This window comes from Streptopelia decaocto (assembly GCF_964273445.1).
Source record: "Streptopelia decaocto genome assembly, chromosome: 16".
NCBI lineage: Eukaryota > Metazoa > Chordata > Aves > Columbiformes > Columbidae > Streptopelia > Streptopelia decaocto.
Window position 1 is genome coordinate 320,004 of NC_138671.1, and position 18,401 is coordinate 338,404.

General features: G+C 65.4%; 4 protein-coding genes and 1 long non-coding RNA gene across 7 annotated transcripts; 2 read left to right on the forward strand and 3 right to left on the reverse strand.

Annotated features, from left to right (window-relative positions):
* Position 1: 1 nt before the first annotated feature.
* On the forward strand, positions 2-9,873 carry PCYT2 (phosphate cytidylyltransferase 2, ethanolamine). Of its 3 annotated transcripts, XM_082067281.1 has the most exons (13): positions 2-120; positions 563-651; positions 1,425-1,586; positions 3,790-3,856; positions 4,282-4,366; positions 5,348-5,392; positions 6,446-6,584; positions 7,180-7,262; positions 7,424-7,501; positions 7,998-8,063; positions 8,295-8,360; positions 8,800-8,888; positions 9,559-9,873. In XM_082067281.1, exons 1-13 carry the CDS (start codon positions 35-37, stop codon positions 9,644-9,646), a joined length of 1,143 nt encoding a protein of 380 aa, XP_081923407.1. In that variant the 5' UTR covers positions 2-34; the 3' UTR covers positions 9,647-9,873. The 3 variants fall into 3 exon arrangements, with proteins under 3 accessions (XP_081923407.1, XP_081923408.1, XP_081923409.1); XM_082067282.1 differs by lacking the exon at positions 5,348-5,392; XM_082067283.1 differs by lacking the exon at positions 2-120 and having other exon boundaries at positions 566-651; positions 1,466-1,586.
* On the reverse strand, positions 9,831-12,638 carry LOC309447034. Its single transcript, XR_014185549.1, has 3 exons — positions 12,296-12,638; positions 10,842-12,263; positions 9,831-10,725 (listed from the first exon to the last, which is right to left on the reverse strand). It is a non-coding gene; the product is annotated as an uncharacterized lncRNA (long non-coding RNA).
* Positions 12,639-12,778: 140 nt separating this feature from the next.
* Positions 12,779-14,230, reverse strand: ANAPC11 (anaphase promoting complex subunit 11). Its single transcript, XM_082067286.1, has 3 exons — positions 14,071-14,230; positions 13,527-13,710; positions 12,779-12,919 (listed from the first exon to the last, which is right to left on the reverse strand). Exons 1-2 carry the CDS (start codon positions 14,177-14,179, stop codon positions 13,565-13,567), a joined length of 255 nt encoding a protein of 84 aa, XP_081923412.1. The 5' UTR covers positions 14,180-14,230; the 3' UTR covers positions 12,779-12,919; positions 13,527-13,564.
* On the reverse strand, positions 12,791-13,520 carry NPB (neuropeptide B; the record flags this gene model as incomplete). Its single annotated transcript, XM_082067320.1, has 2 exons — positions 12,967-13,520; positions 12,791-12,919 (listed from the first exon to the last, which is right to left on the reverse strand). Exons 1-2 carry the CDS (start codon positions 13,306-13,308, stop codon positions 12,791-12,793), a joined length of 471 nt encoding a protein of 156 aa, XP_081923446.1. The 5' UTR covers positions 13,309-13,520.
* A 91-nt stretch (positions 14,231-14,321) lies between the features above and the next one.
* ALYREF (Aly/REF export factor) lies at positions 14,322-18,336 on the forward strand. Its single transcript, XM_082067287.1, has 6 exons — positions 14,322-14,567; positions 14,643-14,774; positions 16,904-17,051; positions 17,135-17,198; positions 17,316-17,496; positions 18,074-18,336. Exons 1-6 carry the CDS (start codon positions 14,337-14,339, stop codon positions 18,086-18,088), a joined length of 771 nt encoding a protein of 256 aa, XP_081923413.1. The 5' UTR covers positions 14,322-14,336; the 3' UTR covers positions 18,089-18,336.
* Positions 18,337-18,401: the final 65 nt, after the last annotated feature.

An 18,401-nucleotide genomic window follows, 5' to 3' on the forward strand; every position in this document is an offset into this window, starting at 1 on the left:
GGGGGCGGGCGGCGCCGCCGGTGACAGCGCGGCCATGCTGCGCAACGGGGCGGCGGGCGGCGGCCCCGCGGCGGGCGGCGCGGCGGCGCAGCGGCCCGTGCGCGTCTGGTGCGACGGATGGTGAGTGGGGCGGGCGCGGGGCCGGGCGGGCGCGCTGTCGCGTCGCCGGAGCAATAAACCGTGTTGGCTGCGCTGGTGCCTCCGGCTCCTCTGTGACCGCGGCGGCGCGCCGGGCCGGGCGGGACCCGCGGGGCGGCCGCGCAGCCCCCGCGGCAGCCGGACGTGGCCTCGCCGGGGCCGGGAGCGCCCTCGGGCCGCGCCGGTGCACGGGCCCTGGCGGAGCCGCTGGGCCGGGCCCCCGATCCTCGGTGCCCCCGGGACGGCGCTGCGCCCGCGTCTCGGTGCCCCCGGGCGGGCTGGCTGCGGGGGCGCGGCCCCGAGCCGGCTGCGGGGCGGCGGTCCCGCACGGAGCAGCCCGTGAGCCGCACCCCGGGAAGGTCACCCTGGCTCCCACCGAGTGCCGCCGTGTCCCCAGACTGAAGCGGGGCCGTTGTCTTTCTAGCTATGACATGGTGCACTATGGCCACTCCAACCAGCTTCGCCAGGCTCGGGCCATGGGAGATTATCTAATTGTTGGAGTCCACACCGATGGTAAGAGGTTTTCTCAGCTTTTCACCTCACGCGGCCTCTAGAACTGCCCGGCAGCGTTAGCCCCGAGAGAACGGAGGTGTTCTGATATGAAGCGGGCTGCCTCCTGCATCCCAAGGAGCAACAGCTTCCAAAGAAGCGTATCTTCCTGGGTGATGGAGTGGAGTTTCCCTTTCTGGAGCGGGGCTGGGCAGCTCGGAGCTCGCGGGCTCTGTTTGAGGCGTGGGCTGGACTCTGTGCTCTAACAACAGTTGAACCCGTTGAAAGCCAGTCTGGCTTTGCTGGTGCCAACAGCAGAACTGATAGTCCAAACCAAAGTGCAGTGTGGAGAAAACTTGTTCCAAATCTATCTGTCAGTTAAGTGCTAAGAACTAGTTCTTGTGCATGAACAAGGATTTTAAATTGCTTTACGGATGCGTATTTTCTCGCGTGAACCGAGCACAGCATGAAGCTGTTGCTGAGAAGGGGGATGTCCCTGTGGGGGCTGCGGGGGCCGGGCGGTGTCCCCAGCAGGGAGCGCCTGGGTACAGAGACACACCGGGGCCTTTTGCCAGCCCAGTGAATTCCAGGGCCCTGGTTTTGCACTTAAGAAATGCAACTGAATTAAAACCTTCTGACCCAGCTGGGGCTTCTTTCTCTACCACAAACCCATTCCAGGCTGAGTTCAGGCCCCCGGTGAAGTTCACGTGCCCGTGGAATGGGTGAGGCTCCTGTAGCTGAGCGTCTTCGTCACCGCGGTTCGTGCTTTTAACTGGGTTTTTCTGTTTCTTGCCCAGAGGAGATTGCCAAGCACAAGGGCCCCCCTGTCTTTACACAGGAGGAGAGGTACAAAATGGTGCAAGCCATCAAGTGGGTGGATGAGATTGCTCCAGGAGCTCCCTATGTCACCACACTGGAAACCCTGGACAAATATAACTGTGACTTCTGTGTGCACGGGGGTGAGTGGCGCTCGGGCGAGAGCTGCGTCGCAGGCGCTCCCTGGGGCTCGTGCCGCAGGCGAGGAGCGCGCCGGGCGCCTCGTGCGCGGTCTGCGCGCCGGGGCCTCAAGCGCAGTCTGCCCGCCGGTGTCTGCGCGCCGGCGCCTCGTGCGCGGTCTGCCCGCCGGCGCCTCGTGCGTGGTCTGCGCGCCGGTGTCTGCCCGCCGGCGCCTCGTGCGCGGTCTGCCCGCCGGCGCCTCGTGCGCGGTCTGCCCGCTGGCGCCTCGAGCGCGGTCTGCCCGCTGGCGCCTCGAGCGCGGTCTGCCCGCCGGTGTCTGCGCGCCGGGGCCTCATGCACGGTCTGCCCGCTGGCGCCTCGAGCGCGGTCTGCGCGCCGGTGTCTGCGCGCCAGGGCCTCGTGCGCGGTCTGCGCGCCGGTGTCTGCGTGCCGGGGCCTCGTGCGCGGTCTGAGCGCCGGGGCCTCGAGCGCGGTCTGCCCGCCGGGGCCTCGAGCGCGGTCTGCCCGCCGGGGCCTCGTGCGCGGTCTGCCCGCCGGGGCCTCGAGCGCGGTCTGAGCGCCGGGGCCTCGAGCGCGGTCTGCCCGCCGGGGCCTCGAGCGCGGTCTGCCCGCCGGGGCCTCGAGCGCGGTCTGAGCGCCGGGGCCTCGTGCGCGGTCTGCCCGCCGGGGCCTCGAGCGCGGTCTGCGCGCCGGCGCCCACGCTGGCCGGGAGCTGCTGCTGCTGTGTGTGCTGGGGAAACGGGTCTGTGTGCTCAGCACCTGCGGGCGGCCACATCCCTTGGGTCTGAGCATTTCTTCCACTTAGGAAGGTGAAACGCGTTGTCTGACAATTATCCTGAGGTTGCTGTAAGCACAAGCAGAAATTTGTGCACAGGAGAATGTAATTTACAAAACTTAAACATGAAAAATGCTGTTAAAAATGTAAGTGCGCAAAAACGCAGTCATGTTTCTGTCTACTTATCCTGGGATGAGATCAGGTCTGGACAAGCTTCTCTCTTTATCTAGCTGATAAGCTGTTCAAGGGCTTAGCTGACCACGCGGTCAGAGACTCGGCTCTTGCTGTGGACACTTTTCAGTTCACAGTCCCTGAAGAGAACCCCCGTTCTGACCTGTACTCAGTCCTGACCTGTACTCTGTCCCCTGCTGGGGCTGCGTCGCGTGTTTGTTCAGCCTCGGCGCCCCCTCCCTGCCCCTCCTAAGGCATTTTGTTCGTTTAATCAGGAGTAGCCTTTGCACTCAGTTCACGTATCCTCCCTCACCTGATCCACCTGCTGTCGGTAAGCCCAGTGTTCCATTAAATGTAAATAAATCATTAATCCTCTATAAGATAGGTACGCCTTTTCACATGGACAGAGTGATTATTGAATACCTCGTTAACTTAATTCCTTGACCTGAACGAGTGTTCGGGTACGTGACCCCTTGCTCGGCTCGGTGGGGGATTATGGCGGCAGAGGAGCAGTCATGGCCTTTGCTCCGGTTTCCCCACGTCCCTCCCCCACGCCACGTTCGGTGTTGCCACGCGAGCGGCGCTGCCGGCCGCGTGTGTGCAGGGAGGTTTGAGGCAGCCGGGGCGGGCAGGGCGCCGGGCGGCCCGCGCGTTGTGCCTCCCCCGCCGGCGCGGGCCGAGCCGCGGCGCTGGGCGCAGCGAGCCGAGGGCGCTGGAGCGGCCCGCGCGTTGTGCCTCCCCCGCCGGCGCGGGCCGAGCCGCGGCGCTGGGCGCAGCGAGCCGAGGGCGCTGGGGCGGCCGCGTGGCCAAGCCAAGGCAGCTCAGGCTCTCGCGTGTGACGGTTTCGTACCGTCACTGGCAGCCGGTCAGAGGTGTTGCTGTAGTCAGAACCACCCAAAGGTGAAGTGGGGTTAACTCGGAGAAGGGCAGCTCCGTGTCGCTGTGGAGGCGCCATCCCCGCGCGGGAGAACTGGCTGTTGGAAGGCTAATTGACTGAAAAAGCTGAAATGTGAATTGACAGCTAAGACCAGTCCTAGAGAATTTAAGCTTAAGGTGCTTTTTAATACTGAATCTGGTGGGAGCTGGTTATTGTCATTCAGACCGTAATTCAGCCGCGCCTGCCGGTGGATTCACCGCGAGTGCGCCCAGCTCGGGTTTTCCGGACGGTCTGAAGGGCCGTGGACCGGCTGGCCGGTGGTACCACGGCTTCCGTGCGGGAGGGCTGGGGCTGCAGTTCTGAGGCTTTTCTCTCTCTGCAGATGACATCACCTTAACGGTAGATGGTAAGGACACCTACGAAGAGGTGAAGACAGCGGGGCGATACAGGTAACCCGTTGCTGCTTACCTTCTCAGCCTGTTTTGGGCAGAGTTTCTGGGAGTTCGTGCCCAAAAGGATGGAGTCAGACAAAACACAGCCATCTGTAGGTCACACTTTAGCCTTGGTGCAGTGTGTGGAGTTTCCGTTGCTGCCGCTGTTGTGGCTCCTGGGGACGTGCAGACCGGCCGCTGGCTGGACGGGGCTCTGCTGGGAGGCCTGGGCAGGGTACACGTGAGCAGCTGCTGTGGCGTGAAGAACCAGAGCTCAGCAAACACACACTAAACTTCACATCCAGAGCAGGCAGGAAGGCTTTCCCAGGACAGCCCCGGGTCTGGACTTGTCAGGTGTCACAGCTGTTCCTGTGGTCGTGGTGGGAAGAGAGAGGTGTGTGCTCCCGTGGCTTCTGCTTTATCCTTTGCCTGTCTCCCTGCAGGGAATGCAAACGCACCCAAGGTGTGTCCACTACTGACCTGGTTGGCCGCATGCTGCTCATGACTAAGGCTCACCACAGCAACATAGTGAGTCACAGGGCTCTGGGTGGGAGTTGGGAGTCCAGGCCCGCGCCAGCTCCCGCCTTTTGCTGCCCCCGTGGCCGTGGAGCTCCTGGGTGCCTGCAGAGCCGGCGAGCGGATCGCGGCCAGCGCAGCAAAGCGCTCTGCTAATGCCTGCTTGAGCCGAGACCGCAGCGCGATCGCGGCCTGTGCTGCTTTGGAAGGGCCTGCGGGGATAAAAGCTTTGATTTCTCGTGTTTGGTGTGGGCGTCAGGGCCATTATGGGACCACAGGCTGCGGCTTCTCCAGGGGGAATGCACATGGTGCAGCCGCGTTGCTCTGTCAGCCCGCGCGGCCAGGACTGGAACGCCGCTTCTTCCCGCCGAGCCGCGCGCCTCTGCCTTCTGCTGTCTCTAGCGCTGTCAGACCTGTCCTGAGCCTCCTCAGCTCGCTGCCTGGTAGATGGCTCCCCTAACCAAAGGGAAGTACAGGAAGTAGTCTTAGATTGGTTAACGAGTTGAATTGACTTGGTAAACAAGCAGTGCAGTGAATGGAGTCACCTGGACAACCGCAGGGATGAGACCAGGGAGCACAGGAGAGCCCGGGGCGGAGGGAGCTCGTTCAGTGTGCTGAAGCCGTAGCGTGTGAGCTCACGGCAAGACGTGGCGCGGTCTGCGGCTCTGAGCCCGTCTGCCGCGGAGCGTCTCGGCACGGACGCTGTCCCGCGAGGGAGGACGCAGGTTGCGCGACGCCGTCAGGTCTGCAGGTTGGGCGGGAGCCACCGTCGCTGTGGTGCCAGGCGCGACCAGACAGGGACGCGTGTCCGGTGACTCACGCTGGGGCGCGGCTCTGGTTTAGGCATTAACTGGTTTGTCAGCATGTGGTGCCAGGGGCCCGCGGCATGCGGCCTGAGCCACGCCTCGCAGCGCTTGTGCCACGCGCGAGCGTGTTCGTGGTTGGATGAGCTGTGTGAGTGCTTAAACGTTTTGACTCTTTATCTCCCTTCAGGATGAGGACCTAGACTATCGGAAGCACACTGACAACTTTGGGAAGGTAATGTGAGTTCTGGTCACAGATGTCTGGTTGTTGTCCTGTCTGAGAAGGATTCCAAATGTGCTTTCTGGCCTGTGTTGCAGGCTTGTTTTCCCCACGTGTAGCAGTAACCTCAGCCAATGTCCGCAGCCCCGTAAAGCAGCTGCCGTAGTCAGTGGCACAGGCAGGTGTGGCCGCGCAGGGCCAGCGAGTGAGACGAGCTCCAGCGACGCCGTGGAGCTGCTGCGCCCACGAGCCTTTGCTCTTTTTCTGGCTTGCTTCTAGATCCTTTGTTGCTGCTTCCTTTGGGACCCGAGTGCCCGCAGTGCCAGCCTAGGGACAGCCCTGCTGGGTGCTCTTTCTGGTGCTCACCTTTCTAAAGGTGTCGCGTTAGGTCTGCAAAGTGTTTCTGCATCAGGCACGTGGCTGCGCCGCAGAAGGCGCGTGCCCGGTTGTGGGCGCGGAGCAGCGCTGGGGTTCTCTGCTGCCCCTAAAGAGTGACCAGCCCCCTTTTTTTTCTGGGTGTTGGATTGTCCCCGATTAACGGGCACCTGGCCGTACAGCTTGAGCAAGTCTTGTTTCACTCACTGGCCAGGCCGGCCCGTCCTCTCTGCTCTCGGCTGCGCTGGGCTCCTGGCCCTGCGGGCCGGTTGCTCCAGCGCGCTGTCTCCTGGTGCCGGGGCTGCGGGGAGTTCGCGGGCGCCGGAGACCTTCGCCAGCTCGCCCTGGTTCCCGCGGAGCCGCCCGGGTGCTCGGCGGCGGGGACGAAGCGCCGTGCTCGGTTACCGGCCCTCGGGCGCCCCCTGCTGCCGGTGGCTCCGTCGCTGCCGCAGGGCTGCGCAGGAGCGCCCGGGCTGGTCGTGTCGCCTCTCCTGGAAAACGAGATCGCCTCTTGCTTCCCTCCTTCCTGAGCTTTCTTCTCGGCATCTCGGCGGCTGTGGAGGGGACGATTTGCATGGCCCTTGGGTGCCAGGAACGGAGGAAGCGCGGGCGGCCGGGCCGTGCCGGTGCGCGCTGGGCGCCGGCGGCTGCCGCTGCACGGCAGGGAGGAAAGGCCGGTGTGTCTTTTCCCAGGGGCCGAAGGGTCACAGTCCCTGGACCGGCGTCTCGCAGTTCCTGCAGACATCTCAGAAGATCATCCAGTTTGCGTCGGGGAAGGAGCCGCAGCCAGGAGACACCATCATCTACGTGGCTGGAGCCTTTGACCTGTTCCGTATCCTTGACTCTGTGCCATCAAGACAGTAGCATTGGTCTTTCTGTTCCTTGTTCTCTTGTTTTGAGGCACCAGATGAGGATATTTGCCTTTTCCCCGCAGGTGCGCAGGCGCGGGGAGGGGCGGGAGCTCTCACCGGGGCGTCTCAGTCCCCCCACACGGAGAAAGGAGCTGCAGCTCCTCTCTGCAGAGACGCGCGGCTGCCGGAGGGGGTCGGGAGGCCGCTGGACGCTCTCCGCGCTCCGGTGGGCGCGCTTGGTCCCTCGTGAGCACCGGCGGTCACAGACCAAGCGGCTGCACGGGGCGCCTGGAGCAGCCGCTCCGGCCCTGCGCCAGCCTGGAGCTTGTGCCAGAGCACCAGGAGTTCTGGTCAGAGGCAGCGCTGATCCACGTAACGTGGAGCTGAACAGATGTCTGGCTCCTGCCCAGAGCCCGCGGAGCCTGACGGGGAAGGAGGCAACTGTTCTGAGCACGTGGGCAGCCAGTAACGCAGAAATAAACCGCTGGATTCCTGTCTCCCACTGTAGTTTTTCTGTGCATCTGCCTTCCTTTCCCCATTTTCCATGTTAGCTTAGATTCCTTAAGCAGGGAACAGATATTGGGCACGTGGATTTCCTGGAGAAGGTTCACCGGCTGGCAGAGAAGCCGTACATCATCGCCGGGCTGCACTTCGATCAGGTCCGTGTGGAGCGTTGTCCGAAGTCAGAGCAGCTCGGGGGCACCTGCTCCTCCGAAACACACCGGTCGTGATGGCCGGGGCAGGGTTGTCCTGGTGGGGAAGGTGAGAGGGAAGGGGGTGGTTTGTCTCTCTGCTGACGGTGCCTGGTGCTTCGCTTTAGGAAGTGAATCGCTACAAAGGGAAGAACTATCCCATCATGAACATCCACGAGCGGACGCTCAGTGTCCTGGCCTGCCGGGTGAGTGCTGCGGGCAGGCGCCCTGCGCCGCGGGGAGCCGGGCTGCCAGCTGCACGAGCCCCGTGCGCGGGGACGCGGCACCGGCGCGGTGGCTTCGGCGCTGCCGTGCCAGGGGAGGGATTGCCAGGCCCTGCTGGCGACCCGCGCGCCCGACACCTCCGTGCCGCGCAGCAACAGGGCCCGCGCCGAGCGCGGCTCCGCTGACAGCTCCGCTCTCGGAGAGCGCGCCCTGCGGCGGGGCAGGAGCTCGGGCAAAGAGGCCCGGGCTGCGCGCTCAGCTCGGAGCTCAGGGTTTGCTGTATACACACTGCCAGAAGGTGCACTCTGCAGTGAAACAGAAAGATGTGTGGTGACAAGCAGTGGCTGCCAGACCTGTTTTCCTGCTTGTCTGTGTCCTGGCTCTGGAACCAGACGGCCTGTCCGTCTGTTTAGGAAGCAGGCTGACCTCCCGATTTTTTTTTCTCTCCCATCTGGACTCTTTGCCGTTTATTTTCAGTACGTCTCGGAAGTGGTGATTGGAGCCCCCTACGCTGTCACCGCTGACCTGCTGGATCACTTCAGGGTGGGTGTGCGACGGGAAGACGTCGGGGTGTGCTGCGCTCCGGGCGCCGGCGCGGTGCAGGACGCGGCGCGGGAGCGAGGGGGTCCCGCCCGGCGGGCCAGGGACCCGCAGAGGCGCTGCCAGGCCCGGCGCGGGGGCTGTGCGGTCCTCGGGCCGTGCTGCAGCGAGTGCGGGGACCGCAGAGTCCCTGTCGCCTTTGGATCTTGTCAGCGACCAAGTGTCCTTTTGCAGGTGACACTGGTGTGTCACGGGATGACCGAGGTGGTGCCGGACAAGGACGGTTCTGATCCGTACGAGGTGAGTTGCCAGCTGCTGCCGTCAGTGTTCGGTAGACGCGTGCGGCTTCGTTGCGTTCCTGAGCGGGGATCCGTGCCGCAGAGGACGCTGCCCAAGCAGCTCCTTGGCAGGTGATGCTGTTTCTCATCCGCCCCTGCGGGCAGCGGAGCCTGTAAATCCTCCCCAACGGCTCCGTTCTTGTAGTCACTGTTTTGTTTTGGCTGTTTGTGTTGCCTTCACGGCAGAATGAGGAATCCTGTCATCTCTGAGCAGCCTTGCTCAGCTCCCACGTGTGTGGTTCTTTGTCAGCAGTTGTTTATTCTGCCTCCCGGGAGCCCACGCCGCGTCGTGCCCGGCTGGGCGCCCGCGGGACCTGCCGCGGCTCCTCGGCTTCCGCTGCGGAGCTGGAAACCCCGAGGTCCCGCGTTTTTCACGGCGAGTCTGTTGTGTTTGTTCACAGGAACCGAAGAGACGCGGCATTTTCCAGCTGGTGGACAGTGGCAGCAATCTCACCACAGATTTAATTGTACAGAGGATCATCAAGAACAGGTTGGTTTTCTTCATCTCCCAGTTCTGTCATGTGCTGTTCCATCCAGCTTCTCTGAGGACGAACGGGACCGAACAGCAAGAGAAGGGTCGTTTAAAGGCACAGGATCAGTGAACTGCTCGAGCTGGTTCCTGAGCAGGGGGAGGAACAGCCGCACTCCGCTATGTCAGAATGTGCTTCTCAGCGTGTTTTATTTCTTTCCTCCTCCTCTATTGATAACATTTCCCTGCTGTATTCTTGGGGATTTAGCGTGCTGCTTCTTTCAGATTATGCTTTTTTAGGCCTTTACCTTCGGTGACCTCGGCTCAGGCCAGTGGTGGGTTTGGTTTCAGTGTTACAGCACTAGGCATGGAACGGCAGCATCTTCTGGAAGGGAGAAATAGAAATAGATAGTGTTCGGCCCGGGTGGGAGCCGGGGGCTCGGCGCTGGCGCTGGGGGTGGCGCTGGGGGTGGCGGTGGTGGTGGCGGGCACTGGGGTTGCTGGGGAGGGCTCTGGGGTTGTGGGGGGCACTGGGGTTGCTGGGGAGGGCTCTGGGGTTGTGGCGGGCACCGGGGTTGCTGGGGAGGGCTCCAGGGCCGCGGCAGCGCAGGCGGCCGCGCTCCCTGCGCCGGGCGGTCTCAGCCCGTGGGCGCGGGCGGAGGGGGATCCGTGGCGTTCTGTGTTGCCGCAGGCTGGAGTTCGAAGCCAGGAACCAGAAGAAGGAGGCCAAGGAGCTGGCTGTGCTGGAGGCCATGCGGAGGCTGGACGAGAAGCGCTAAGCCAGGCTGGGCTGCCGCGGCCTCCCCCTTCTGGAGGGCCCCTGGACCGGGACACGGGGGCCGGCACCCCCTTCCGTCCAGCTCCTCCCGCACTAATTATGCAGAAATAACGAGGCGGGATCCTGCCGCCTAGCTGTTCCTTTGTTAATCAGCCCCCAGCCCCTTTCCCAGGAGGAGACTCATCAAGAGAAAAAAACGTTTTAATTATAACTAATGTTTTAACACGTTGATGGGCTTTTACCTCCTGCCATTTCTGGCTTTCAGGAGGAGGGGAATGGAGGGGCCGCCCAGGCCCCCCTGCCCCCCCGCTCCAGCTGTCCTGATCAGCGTCTGGGTTCCAGCGTCCTGTGGGTGGGGGCAGCTGGACAGACGGACGAGAACGGCCTCCCCGGGGAGGGACGCGGCACCGCGGTGCCCCCGGCCGCCCCGCCCCCGCGGTTCAGCCACCGGCCTCTTCCCGGCTGCCGCTGCACCAACACGGGACCAAGAGCGCGCCAGGGTTAGCGGGTGAAGCCCCCGCGGGTGTTGATGGCGGCTGCGGGGGCGGGTGGCACAGGGACCCCGGGCTGCGCGGGAGCCCCGGGGACTTTTGCCAGGCTGTTCTTGCTCGAGGCAGCGGGACCCGGGGCTGGCGCAGGCCGTGCTGAGCCCGACGCTGGCTGCACCGTCCCGGCTGCTCTGCAGGGTGACACCCAGCACCCGTGTCCCCGCAGCGGAGCCTGGGGACGGCGCTGGGCTGAGCCCCCTCTGCCCCGCCACCCCTGGGTGTCCTGGGCCACTGCGCGGGACCGTCCTTCCGCTCCCCTTGTCCTCTGTTGTGAACTTCTGTTGCTGATCATTAATAAAATGCTGAAGAGTCGGCGTGGGTGTGTTGGGGGCCCGGCAGCGCGCGGGGCACGGAGCCTCTTCTGGGGCTTTTCCCGGCGCTCTGGAGCGGGCAGAGCCGCGTGGCCGCAGACCCGCCTCGCTGCCCCGGCGGCCCGGCTCCGGCTCGACGGTTTGTTCTGGCGCGGGCTGCGGTCGCGGTGCCTGGGAGCTGCTCTTGCCATGGGAGGGTTTGTGCTGCGGTCACTATAAATCTGAAGCGGACCATGTGAGGGTGGTTTTGCTGTGTTCTGGACTTCAATGCTTTTTGGACTTGGAAATTGCAGCGGAATTTGTGCTGGAAAGGTGAGTGTGTTGGGCAGGCACGTACCTGATGGGTACGGAGAGAGGAGGTGATGCGAGTTACTCTGCTGATGGTTCCGTGTGTTGCGGTGCCGAAGCAGCAGCTTGGGCGGCCGCTGTCCGTCTGTCCTGCCCGGGCTGCGGTGGGGACGGATCAGCAGTGGAGCCCCGAGTCTCGTGGCTGCGCAGGTGCTGATCCCGGAGTCCCTGTGCACGCAGCATCTCAGTAACAAACAGGTGTTGAGGGCTTAGATTGCGGGGTGACAGTCAAACCCTGGCAGGTGTGTTGTTCACATCCTCTCCCCCCTTCCCACTCAGGCCAGGCGATCGGGAGGGAAAGAAGGACAGAGAGAAGAGAGTTAGAAACATTAACAATGTTTTACTAATGCTACTAATAAGAATAGAGAAAATAATACAAAATATACAAAACCAATCTTGAAAGTCTCAGCAACTGCAGAGCCGGCCACCAAAGTCCTGGATTGGACTCTGCAGCCACCGGAGCTGGATTCAGACTCTCAGTGGCCTCAGTTCGCAGGGACGACTCTCCTAATGTCGGCCATAGGGAAAAGGGACAAGATCCTCGTGACCTCCCACTTTTATTTGAAGTATTCACGTGAATGGGATGTTAGACACAGTTGGTCAGTTTCTTGGTCACCGGTTTCTTGTTGCTCCTCTTGCGAGATGTCCATCCATGCTTATCAATATGTTTGCATTCCATTGCTAGGTTCACCAAAACCTGTGTCTGGTTCTCCAGGAAAATGCAGCTGATATGAACCTTGAGCTGACAGGCAAATTCACTAAAAGAGAAACTTGTTTTTAACAAAACCAGGACAACAGGGTATTCATAGAATATATTAGTGTCATTCGTGACAAGAGCCAAGATGCCGCAGCCTCCTGTCCCGCAGCCCCCCCACGGGGACCGGGGACAGCTCGTGGCTGAGAACAAACGGCTCGCTGCGCTGACACGTCTGCCCTGCGCCGGGCGCTGCGCGTGGACGAGCTGCCTCGGGAGCCCCAGGTACCGTTGTTATTAAAACTGACAGCAGGGGTTTACTGTGCTCTCGCCAAGCTCGGCTGGCTCTGCCGCTGGAGCCGCATTGCCTGGGAGCTGCTGCTCCGCAGCGGCCGCCGGAGCAGCTGCCGATCCGTCTGACGTTCCTTCTGCAGGCGCCTCTGGACACTTTGAGCTTCTGTTTACTGGCAGCCCAAGAGTCCCGGGGGCACAAACAGGCGCGGAGGTAAAACCGGGGGAAAAATGTATGAATTTTAAGTCTGTGACTTTGTTTTCTGTGGGTTTTTTGTTGTCTTTTATTTTTCTCCAGTGAGTGCAGAAGATGCAGATGCTGGGTCCTGCAGCCCCCAGTGAGTCCCCCTCATGATGCCAACGGCAGCGTGTCCTGCTCTCTGTTAGAACTAGTTCACCGGACGGTTGTAGCAGGTGCCTGAACTCCTGCCCGAGCAGCCCCAGCCCCGAGGGCAAACCCTGCCCCAGCCGACCCCGTGGGGACGGGGCTGGTCCCCCCGCCCCGGGCAGGGGAACGGGCTGCGCACACCCCACGCCCAGCAAGTCCCTGTTGGCCCCTGGAGCCCGGACCTGCTCCCGGCAGCCGCTCCCCCGCAGAGGGCGAGTTAGAGCAGGAGGTGGGTGCTCAGTCCACCAGGGCTCCACTCGTGGGGAACGGGGGCTCGGGCTGCGCCCCCCACTCAGACCGTGCTCAGCTCCAGCCCCTGCAGCCCGGCTCCCAGCACCCGCCTGTCGCCGGAGCCCCAAGCACGTTGTCCATCCCACAACACGACCCATCCCTGTCCCTGTCTCTGCTCAGCCCAGCCCGGGGCAGCCACGGGTTCAGCAGCCTCACGCTGAACTGCTCCCCAGAGCCAGGGCTCCCGTCCCCAGCACCTCCCTCTCCTGCAAGGACGGACACAATGGAGCAGCCGAAGCACTTTTATTGTCACTGCGGAGCCACCGGTGCCGGCTCAGGCAGCTGCGCATTCCCCGGGGTCCAAGGACACTGTCACGTCCGCCCTGCACCGGAGAGCGCCGGGGGCTCGGGGCAGCAGCCGGCAGCTCTGCGGCTCGGGGGCCACATCCGTCACACAGGACGCCTGCGGAGAGACCGTCAGTGGGGACCGGGGAGCGCGGCCCGGGGCGCCCCGTGTGCCCGGCGGGCAGAGCGCCCGGCCGCGCTGCCGCCCGTACTCACCGCGGGGAGCGGCGCCCCGGGGCCGCGCTGCCGCCCGTACTCACCGCGGGGAGCGGCGCCCCGGGGCCGCGCTGCCCCCGTACTCACCGCGGGGAGCGGCGCCCCGGGGCCGCGCTCGGCGGGTCCGTCCGTGCGGGAGCGGCGGGCGGGCGGCGCGCGGCGGAGCCCGGAGAGCAGCCCCGCGGCCCTGCCCACCGAGTAGAGGCGCGGCCCGCCCGGCGGCCGGTACCAGGGCTCGGCGGGGCGCAGGAGCCACAGGCAGAGCAGCCCCAGCCCCAGCACCGCCCGCATGGCGCCGGGACAGCGGGACGGGGCCGCCGCCGCCGCCTTTATAGCCGTGCGGGGAGCCGCCCCGCCCCGCCCCGCCCTCCCGGGGCGGCCCCGCAGCCGCCCCCGTTACCGAGCGGCTCTGCCCGCCGGGGCGGGTCCCGGCACCGCCGCTCCCGCCCCCGAGCACCGACCCCGGCAAGACAGCGCGCACGGGCGGGGCAGCGCGGCCGCACGGTTACCGAGGGCGGAGCGGCGGTGCCCGGGGCGCCGGTGCCCGTCACTCCTTGAACTTCCACTCCTGGCGGCACATGGGGCAGTGCTGCTGCACCGGCTGCGAGTTGAGCCACTTGAGGATGCAGTGCATGTGGAAGCAGTGCGAGCACTGGCCCCACACCAGCGGGCAGTCGTCCCCGGGCACCTTGCCTGCGGGCGGGCCCGCGTCAGCGCCCGGCCCCGCGCTCACAGCGGGCAGCGGCCGCTGAACCCCCGGTTACCTCCGTTACCCCCGGTCACTCACAGCGGGCAGCGGCCGCTGAACCCCCGGTTACCTCCGTTACCCCCGGTCACTCACAGTCGGGGCAGCACCCGTTGAACCCCCGGTCCCCCCGGTCACTCACAGTCGGGGCAGCACCCGTTGAACCCCCGGTCCCCCCGGTCACTCACAGTCGGGGCAGCACCCGTTGAACCCCCGGTCACTCACAGTCGGGGCAGCACCCGTTGAACCCCCGGTCCCCCCGGTCACTCACAGTCGGGGCAGCACCCGTTGAACCCCCGGTCACTCACAGTCGGGGCAGCACCCGTTGAACGCCATCCGGCAGATCCCGCAGTTCTCGTCGTTCGCCACCCACAGCCACGCGGCCACCGCGTGCCAGCTCCGCACACGCACCCGCATGGCCCCGCCCCGCCCGCCGCCCCGCCGGAAGTCCCGCCCCGCCGCCCCAGGGGGCCCCGCGCGCCAGCGCGCCTTCCCCGCCTGGCCCCGCCTCTTCCGCTTCCGGCGGCGGCGGCAGCGCGGCCGGAAGTGCAGGCCCCGGAGCGGAGCCGCCATCATGGCCGACAAGATGGACATGTCTCTGGACGACATCATCAAGCTCAACCGGAGCCAGCGCGGGGCCGGCCGGGGCGGCGGCCGGGGCGGCCGGGGCCGGGGCGGCGTCACCCGCGGGGGCGGGCCCGGCCGGGGCGGCGTGGGAGCCGGGCGAGCGGGCGGCGGCGGCCCCGTGCGGAACCGGGCGGCGCTGGCCCGGGGCGGCAGGAACCGGCCCGCGCCCTACAGCCGGGTACGGGCGGCGGGGCGGGGGGGGGCGGCCCGCGGTCCGCCGGCGCCGCTGAGCCGGGCGCCGCTGTCGTTGCAGCCGAAGCAGCTCCCCGAGAAGTGGCAGCACGACCTGTTCGACAGCGGCTTCGGCGCGGGCGCGGGCGTGGAGACCGGCGGGAAGCTGCTCGTGTCCAACCTGGACTTCGGCGTGTCGGACGCGGACATCCAGGTGCGGGGCGGGGAGCGGGGGCGGGCGGGCCGAGGCCTCCGCGCGGTGAGCGACCCCGCGCCGGCGCGCCCTGTGCCGCCCGCGTGCGGCGGCCGCGCGGGAGCGAGCGCTCCGGGGCTCCGCGCGGGCGGGTCCCGGCTGCTCCCGGGCGGTCCCGGCTGCTCCCGGGCGGTCCCGGCTGGTCCCGGGCGATCCCGGCTGGTCCTGGGCGATCCCGGCTGCTCCCGGGCGGGTCCTGGCTGCTCCTGGGCGGTCCCGGCTGGTCCTGGGCAATCCCGGCTGGTCCTGGGCAATCCCGGCTGGTCCCGGGTGGGTCCCGGCTGGTCCCGGGCGATCCCGGCTGGTCCCGGGCGATCCCGGCTGGTCCCGGGCGATCCCGGCTGGTCCCGGGCGATCCCGGCTGGTCCCGGGCGATCCCGGCTGCTCCTGGGCGATCCCAGCTGGTCCCGGCTGCTCCCCAGCTGGTCCCGGCTGCGGCCGGAGCGTTCGGTGCGCCCCCCGTCCCCGGGCTGCGGGAGTTCCGTGGCCGCCCCGCGTGTCTGTGCAGCCGGGGGCTGTGGGAGCTGCCGCGGTCTGTCCCGTGAGCGCTGAGCGGCTCCCGTGAGCGTGCCCGCTGTGCGGCTGCGGGAGGTGTTTGTGAGCGAGGACGCGCGCCCCGCCGCAGCCCCTGTGCTCCCCGCTGTCTCACACCCTCCTGCCGAGCTCCCCGTGGGGGCCGCGTCTCTTGTTCCAGCCGCGCTTTGGTAAGAACCTGCGGGTCTGTCGTCCCCGCTCCGGTTGGACCGTGGCTCCCACGGGGCCGCGCGCACAAGCGGGTGGTGAGTTGGTCAGAACTGAACGGTCACAGGTACCAGGTGGGTCCCCGCCGGGGCTCTGCTGGCTCCATCACGCCACAAATTCCTTTTGAATTGGTGTCTGGTCCTCGCCAGGAACGAGCAAACAGCTCCTTGTGCGCTTTCTTCGCTGGCGCGTTCACTCTGGCCGCTCTGCCAGTCTGGCTCTGCCGGGGAATTGGACATGAGCGTTTTCGGGTCACGCAGTTGCTGGGTTCCGCACCTCAAACCACCTCTGCTTGTGCCAGTGCAGGTTTGGTTTAAATACGGTTCTTAGTGAAGAACCGTCCGACGGGGCTGAGCTGCGGCTGAACTGCCACCCGTGGGTGGGTGAGCGGCAGAGCTGACCGGGCGGTTTGTGCCTGTTTGGTACTGCCCATCCCACAGGGTAGCGCTGCCTCGGATGTGGCGATGGCGTTGTGGTTTCTGTGCTAATGGCGTCGTTAACGAGGTGCCTCCCGGGTACCCCTTGGAGCCGCGTTCTCTGCAGCACCGAGCGCCGTCCCGGCTGCGCCTGCCCAGCGCCGCGTCAGCCCCGTGGCGGGGGCGCAGGGGCAGCGCCGCGGTCCTGCCCGCGGTGCCGCTTGCGCCGGGAGCGGCAGAACGTGTGTGCAGCGTGCGAGCCGGGCGGCCATGCGGGGCAGCCGCTGGCCCGGCGCTGCGGGACGGGCCGTCCCGTGGGGCAGCCGTGCAGCTCTGGGGGCGGGAGGTGCCGCAGGAGCGGTGAAGCTGAGGTGTCCGTGTTGGCTTCCTGAAGGTAACGCCTGCAGAACAAAAGTGGTGGTTCCTTTGCTGCCGCTTTGTTTCCGTCCTTTGTGGCAGCAGATGACATCCTTCATCAGGGGATGTTCTTGATCTCAGGTGTTGGCGTATAAACCTAATGGGCTGTCTTTAAATTGCACCTGATCTAGGAAAGATTTAAGAAAAAGTCCAGCACAATGGAACTGCGATCATTTCATAAATCCCTTTGTTCATACAGATCGTTGTTCCTCTGTGGAATGGATCAGGTCTGGGTTGTTTTAAATACTCTCCCCACGGGCTCACCCTCAGCAAACACAGCAGCGGTTTCCTTGGTGCCCACCACGCTGGTTGTGACCGCGCGCCCTGCGAGTGGGGCGCTGAGCTCCTGCTGGGTCTGCCCCGGGAGGTGTGCGAGCCCCGCGCTCCAGCGGCGCTGCCTCCGAGTTACCGGCACGGTTTCGAAAGGCTCCGGCGGCTGCCGAGGGCGGTCGTGTCTGGGAGCTGCTGCGCGTCAACAGCCCTGAAGGACGCATGTGCTCCTCTCCTTGTTCTCAGGAGCTCTTTGCAGAGTTTGGGACCTTGAAGAAGGCGGCCGTGCACTACGACAGGTCTGGCCGCAGCCTGGGGACGGCGGACGTGCACTTCGAAAGGAAGGCGGACGCGCTGAAGGCGATGAAGCAGTACAACGGGGTCCCCTTGGACGGTGAGTCTGCGGGGCGGCTCCGTCGCGTGTCCCTGGCTGGAGCAGCCCGTGTGCCCCCCCGGCTGACGGGCGGCTCCCCCCAGGGCGCCCCATGAACATCCAGCTGGTCACGTCACAGATCGACACACAGAGGAGACCGGCACAGAGGTGAGAGCCGCGCGGGCCCCTGTCTCAGGAGTGCGGGTCTGTCTGCTGAGGGGCAGACTTCGCGTGCGTTGGGGTTGACCGAGATGCACTAAAACAGTCCCTTTTTGAAAATAACAGTGTAAACAGAGGTGGCATGACCAGAAACCGCGGTGGTTCGGGAGGATTTGGTGGTGGAGGCGGCAACAGGCGAGGGACTCGTGGCGGGACCAGGGGGAGAGGCAGAGGAGCTGGAAGGACCTCCAAACAGCAGCTCTCCGCAGAGGAACTAGACGCACAGCTGGACGCTTACAATGCCAGGGTGAGCGGGAGCGCCGGGCGTGGGCCGCAGCACGGGGAGAGCGTTTCTGGGTGACTGGGCTGAAGTGTCGTCTCCCCGCGGAGCTGAGCGGTGCCTCGCTCCGGCAGCCGGCTCCGCGCCCCAGGCCTCACCGGCAGCTGCCGTTACTGGGCTGGCGCAGGGCGGGCTCCTCCTAGAGCAGCTGGGGGAAGAGCAGCTGCACAGCGAGACCCGCAGAGACCACGGGCTGCGGAAAGGGGCTGGGAGTCAGTTCTTTGAGGGGGGACAAAACGAGGTGAGAGTGTGAGGGAAGCGGGACGAGCAGAATTCTAGTAGAACGTGGCCTGGGAGTGTCTGGTGGGTTAGAGCAGGTTCTCAGCGCGGGGACGTGTGCGGAGGGGTGTTCAGCACCAGGCGTGCTGGGGGCAGCGCAGCCGCACGCCCCTGGGCTGGCACGCGAACGGGGCGGGCTGGAGTCCCTGCGTCCGCCGGCAGCCCCGGGACTTGTGCGGGTTCGCGGGGCGGGTGCGGGCGCAGTGCGGGGGTGCGGTGGCGCCGGCGCGCACGGTGACGGCTCCTCTCGTCTCCTCTCTTGCAGATGGACACCAGCTAAAGTGGCGGAGAGGGCGCAGGACGGACTCGGCTCTGCCCCCGCTCCCCGGGCCGCGCGGGCGGCTCGCACCGACGGGATTTGTTTTATTTTTGTTCCGGGATAGGTTTTAACTCCTGTAAAGGTTTTTTTTAATTCCAAACAAACAGACCTGTTTTGTACCGAGTTATTTTTGGGATAAATTTTACTGGTTGCCTGTTGGGCCGAGGTGGCTTTTTCACCTTCGCCGTAATAAAATAGAACCGTGTCTAGAGCTGTGCTCGCCCGCGCGCGCCTTCCCGCGCCCCGCCCCGCCCGCGCGCGCCTTCCCGCGCCC

Bases quoted from the DNA above. Each gene is read 5' to 3' on its own strand.
- ALYREF (XM_082067287.1), top strand. From the start codon at position 14,337: ATGGCCGACAAGATGGACATGTCTCTGGACGACATCATCAAGCTCAAC. The intron at 14,568-14,642 runs GTACGGGCGGCG...CTGTCGTTGCAG, and splicing joins GGCCCGCGCCCTACAGCCGG to CCGAAGCAGCTCCCCGAGAA. The intron at 17,199-17,315 runs GTGAGAGCCGCG...TGAAAATAACAG, and splicing joins CAGAGGAGACCGGCACAGAG to TGTAAACAGAGGTGGCATGA.
- ANAPC11 (XM_082067286.1), bottom strand. From the start codon at position 14,179: ATGCGGGTGCGTGTGCGGAGCTGGCACGCGGTGGCCGCGTGGCTGTGG. The intron at 13,711-14,070 runs GTGAGTGACCGG...GCCCGCCCGCAG, and splicing joins CAACGGGTGCTGCCCCGACT to GCAAGGTGCCCGGGGACGAC.
- PCYT2 (XM_082067281.1), top strand. From the start codon at position 35: ATGCTGCGCAACGGGGCGGCGGGCGGCGGCCCCGCGGCGGGCGGCGCG. The intron at 3,857-4,281 runs GTAACCCGTTGC...GTCTCCCTGCAG, and splicing joins AAGACAGCGGGGCGATACAG to GGAATGCAAACGCACCCAAG. The intron at 4,367-5,347 runs GTGAGTCACAGG...ATCTCCCTTCAG, and splicing joins AGGCTCACCACAGCAACATA to GATGAGGACCTAGACTATCG.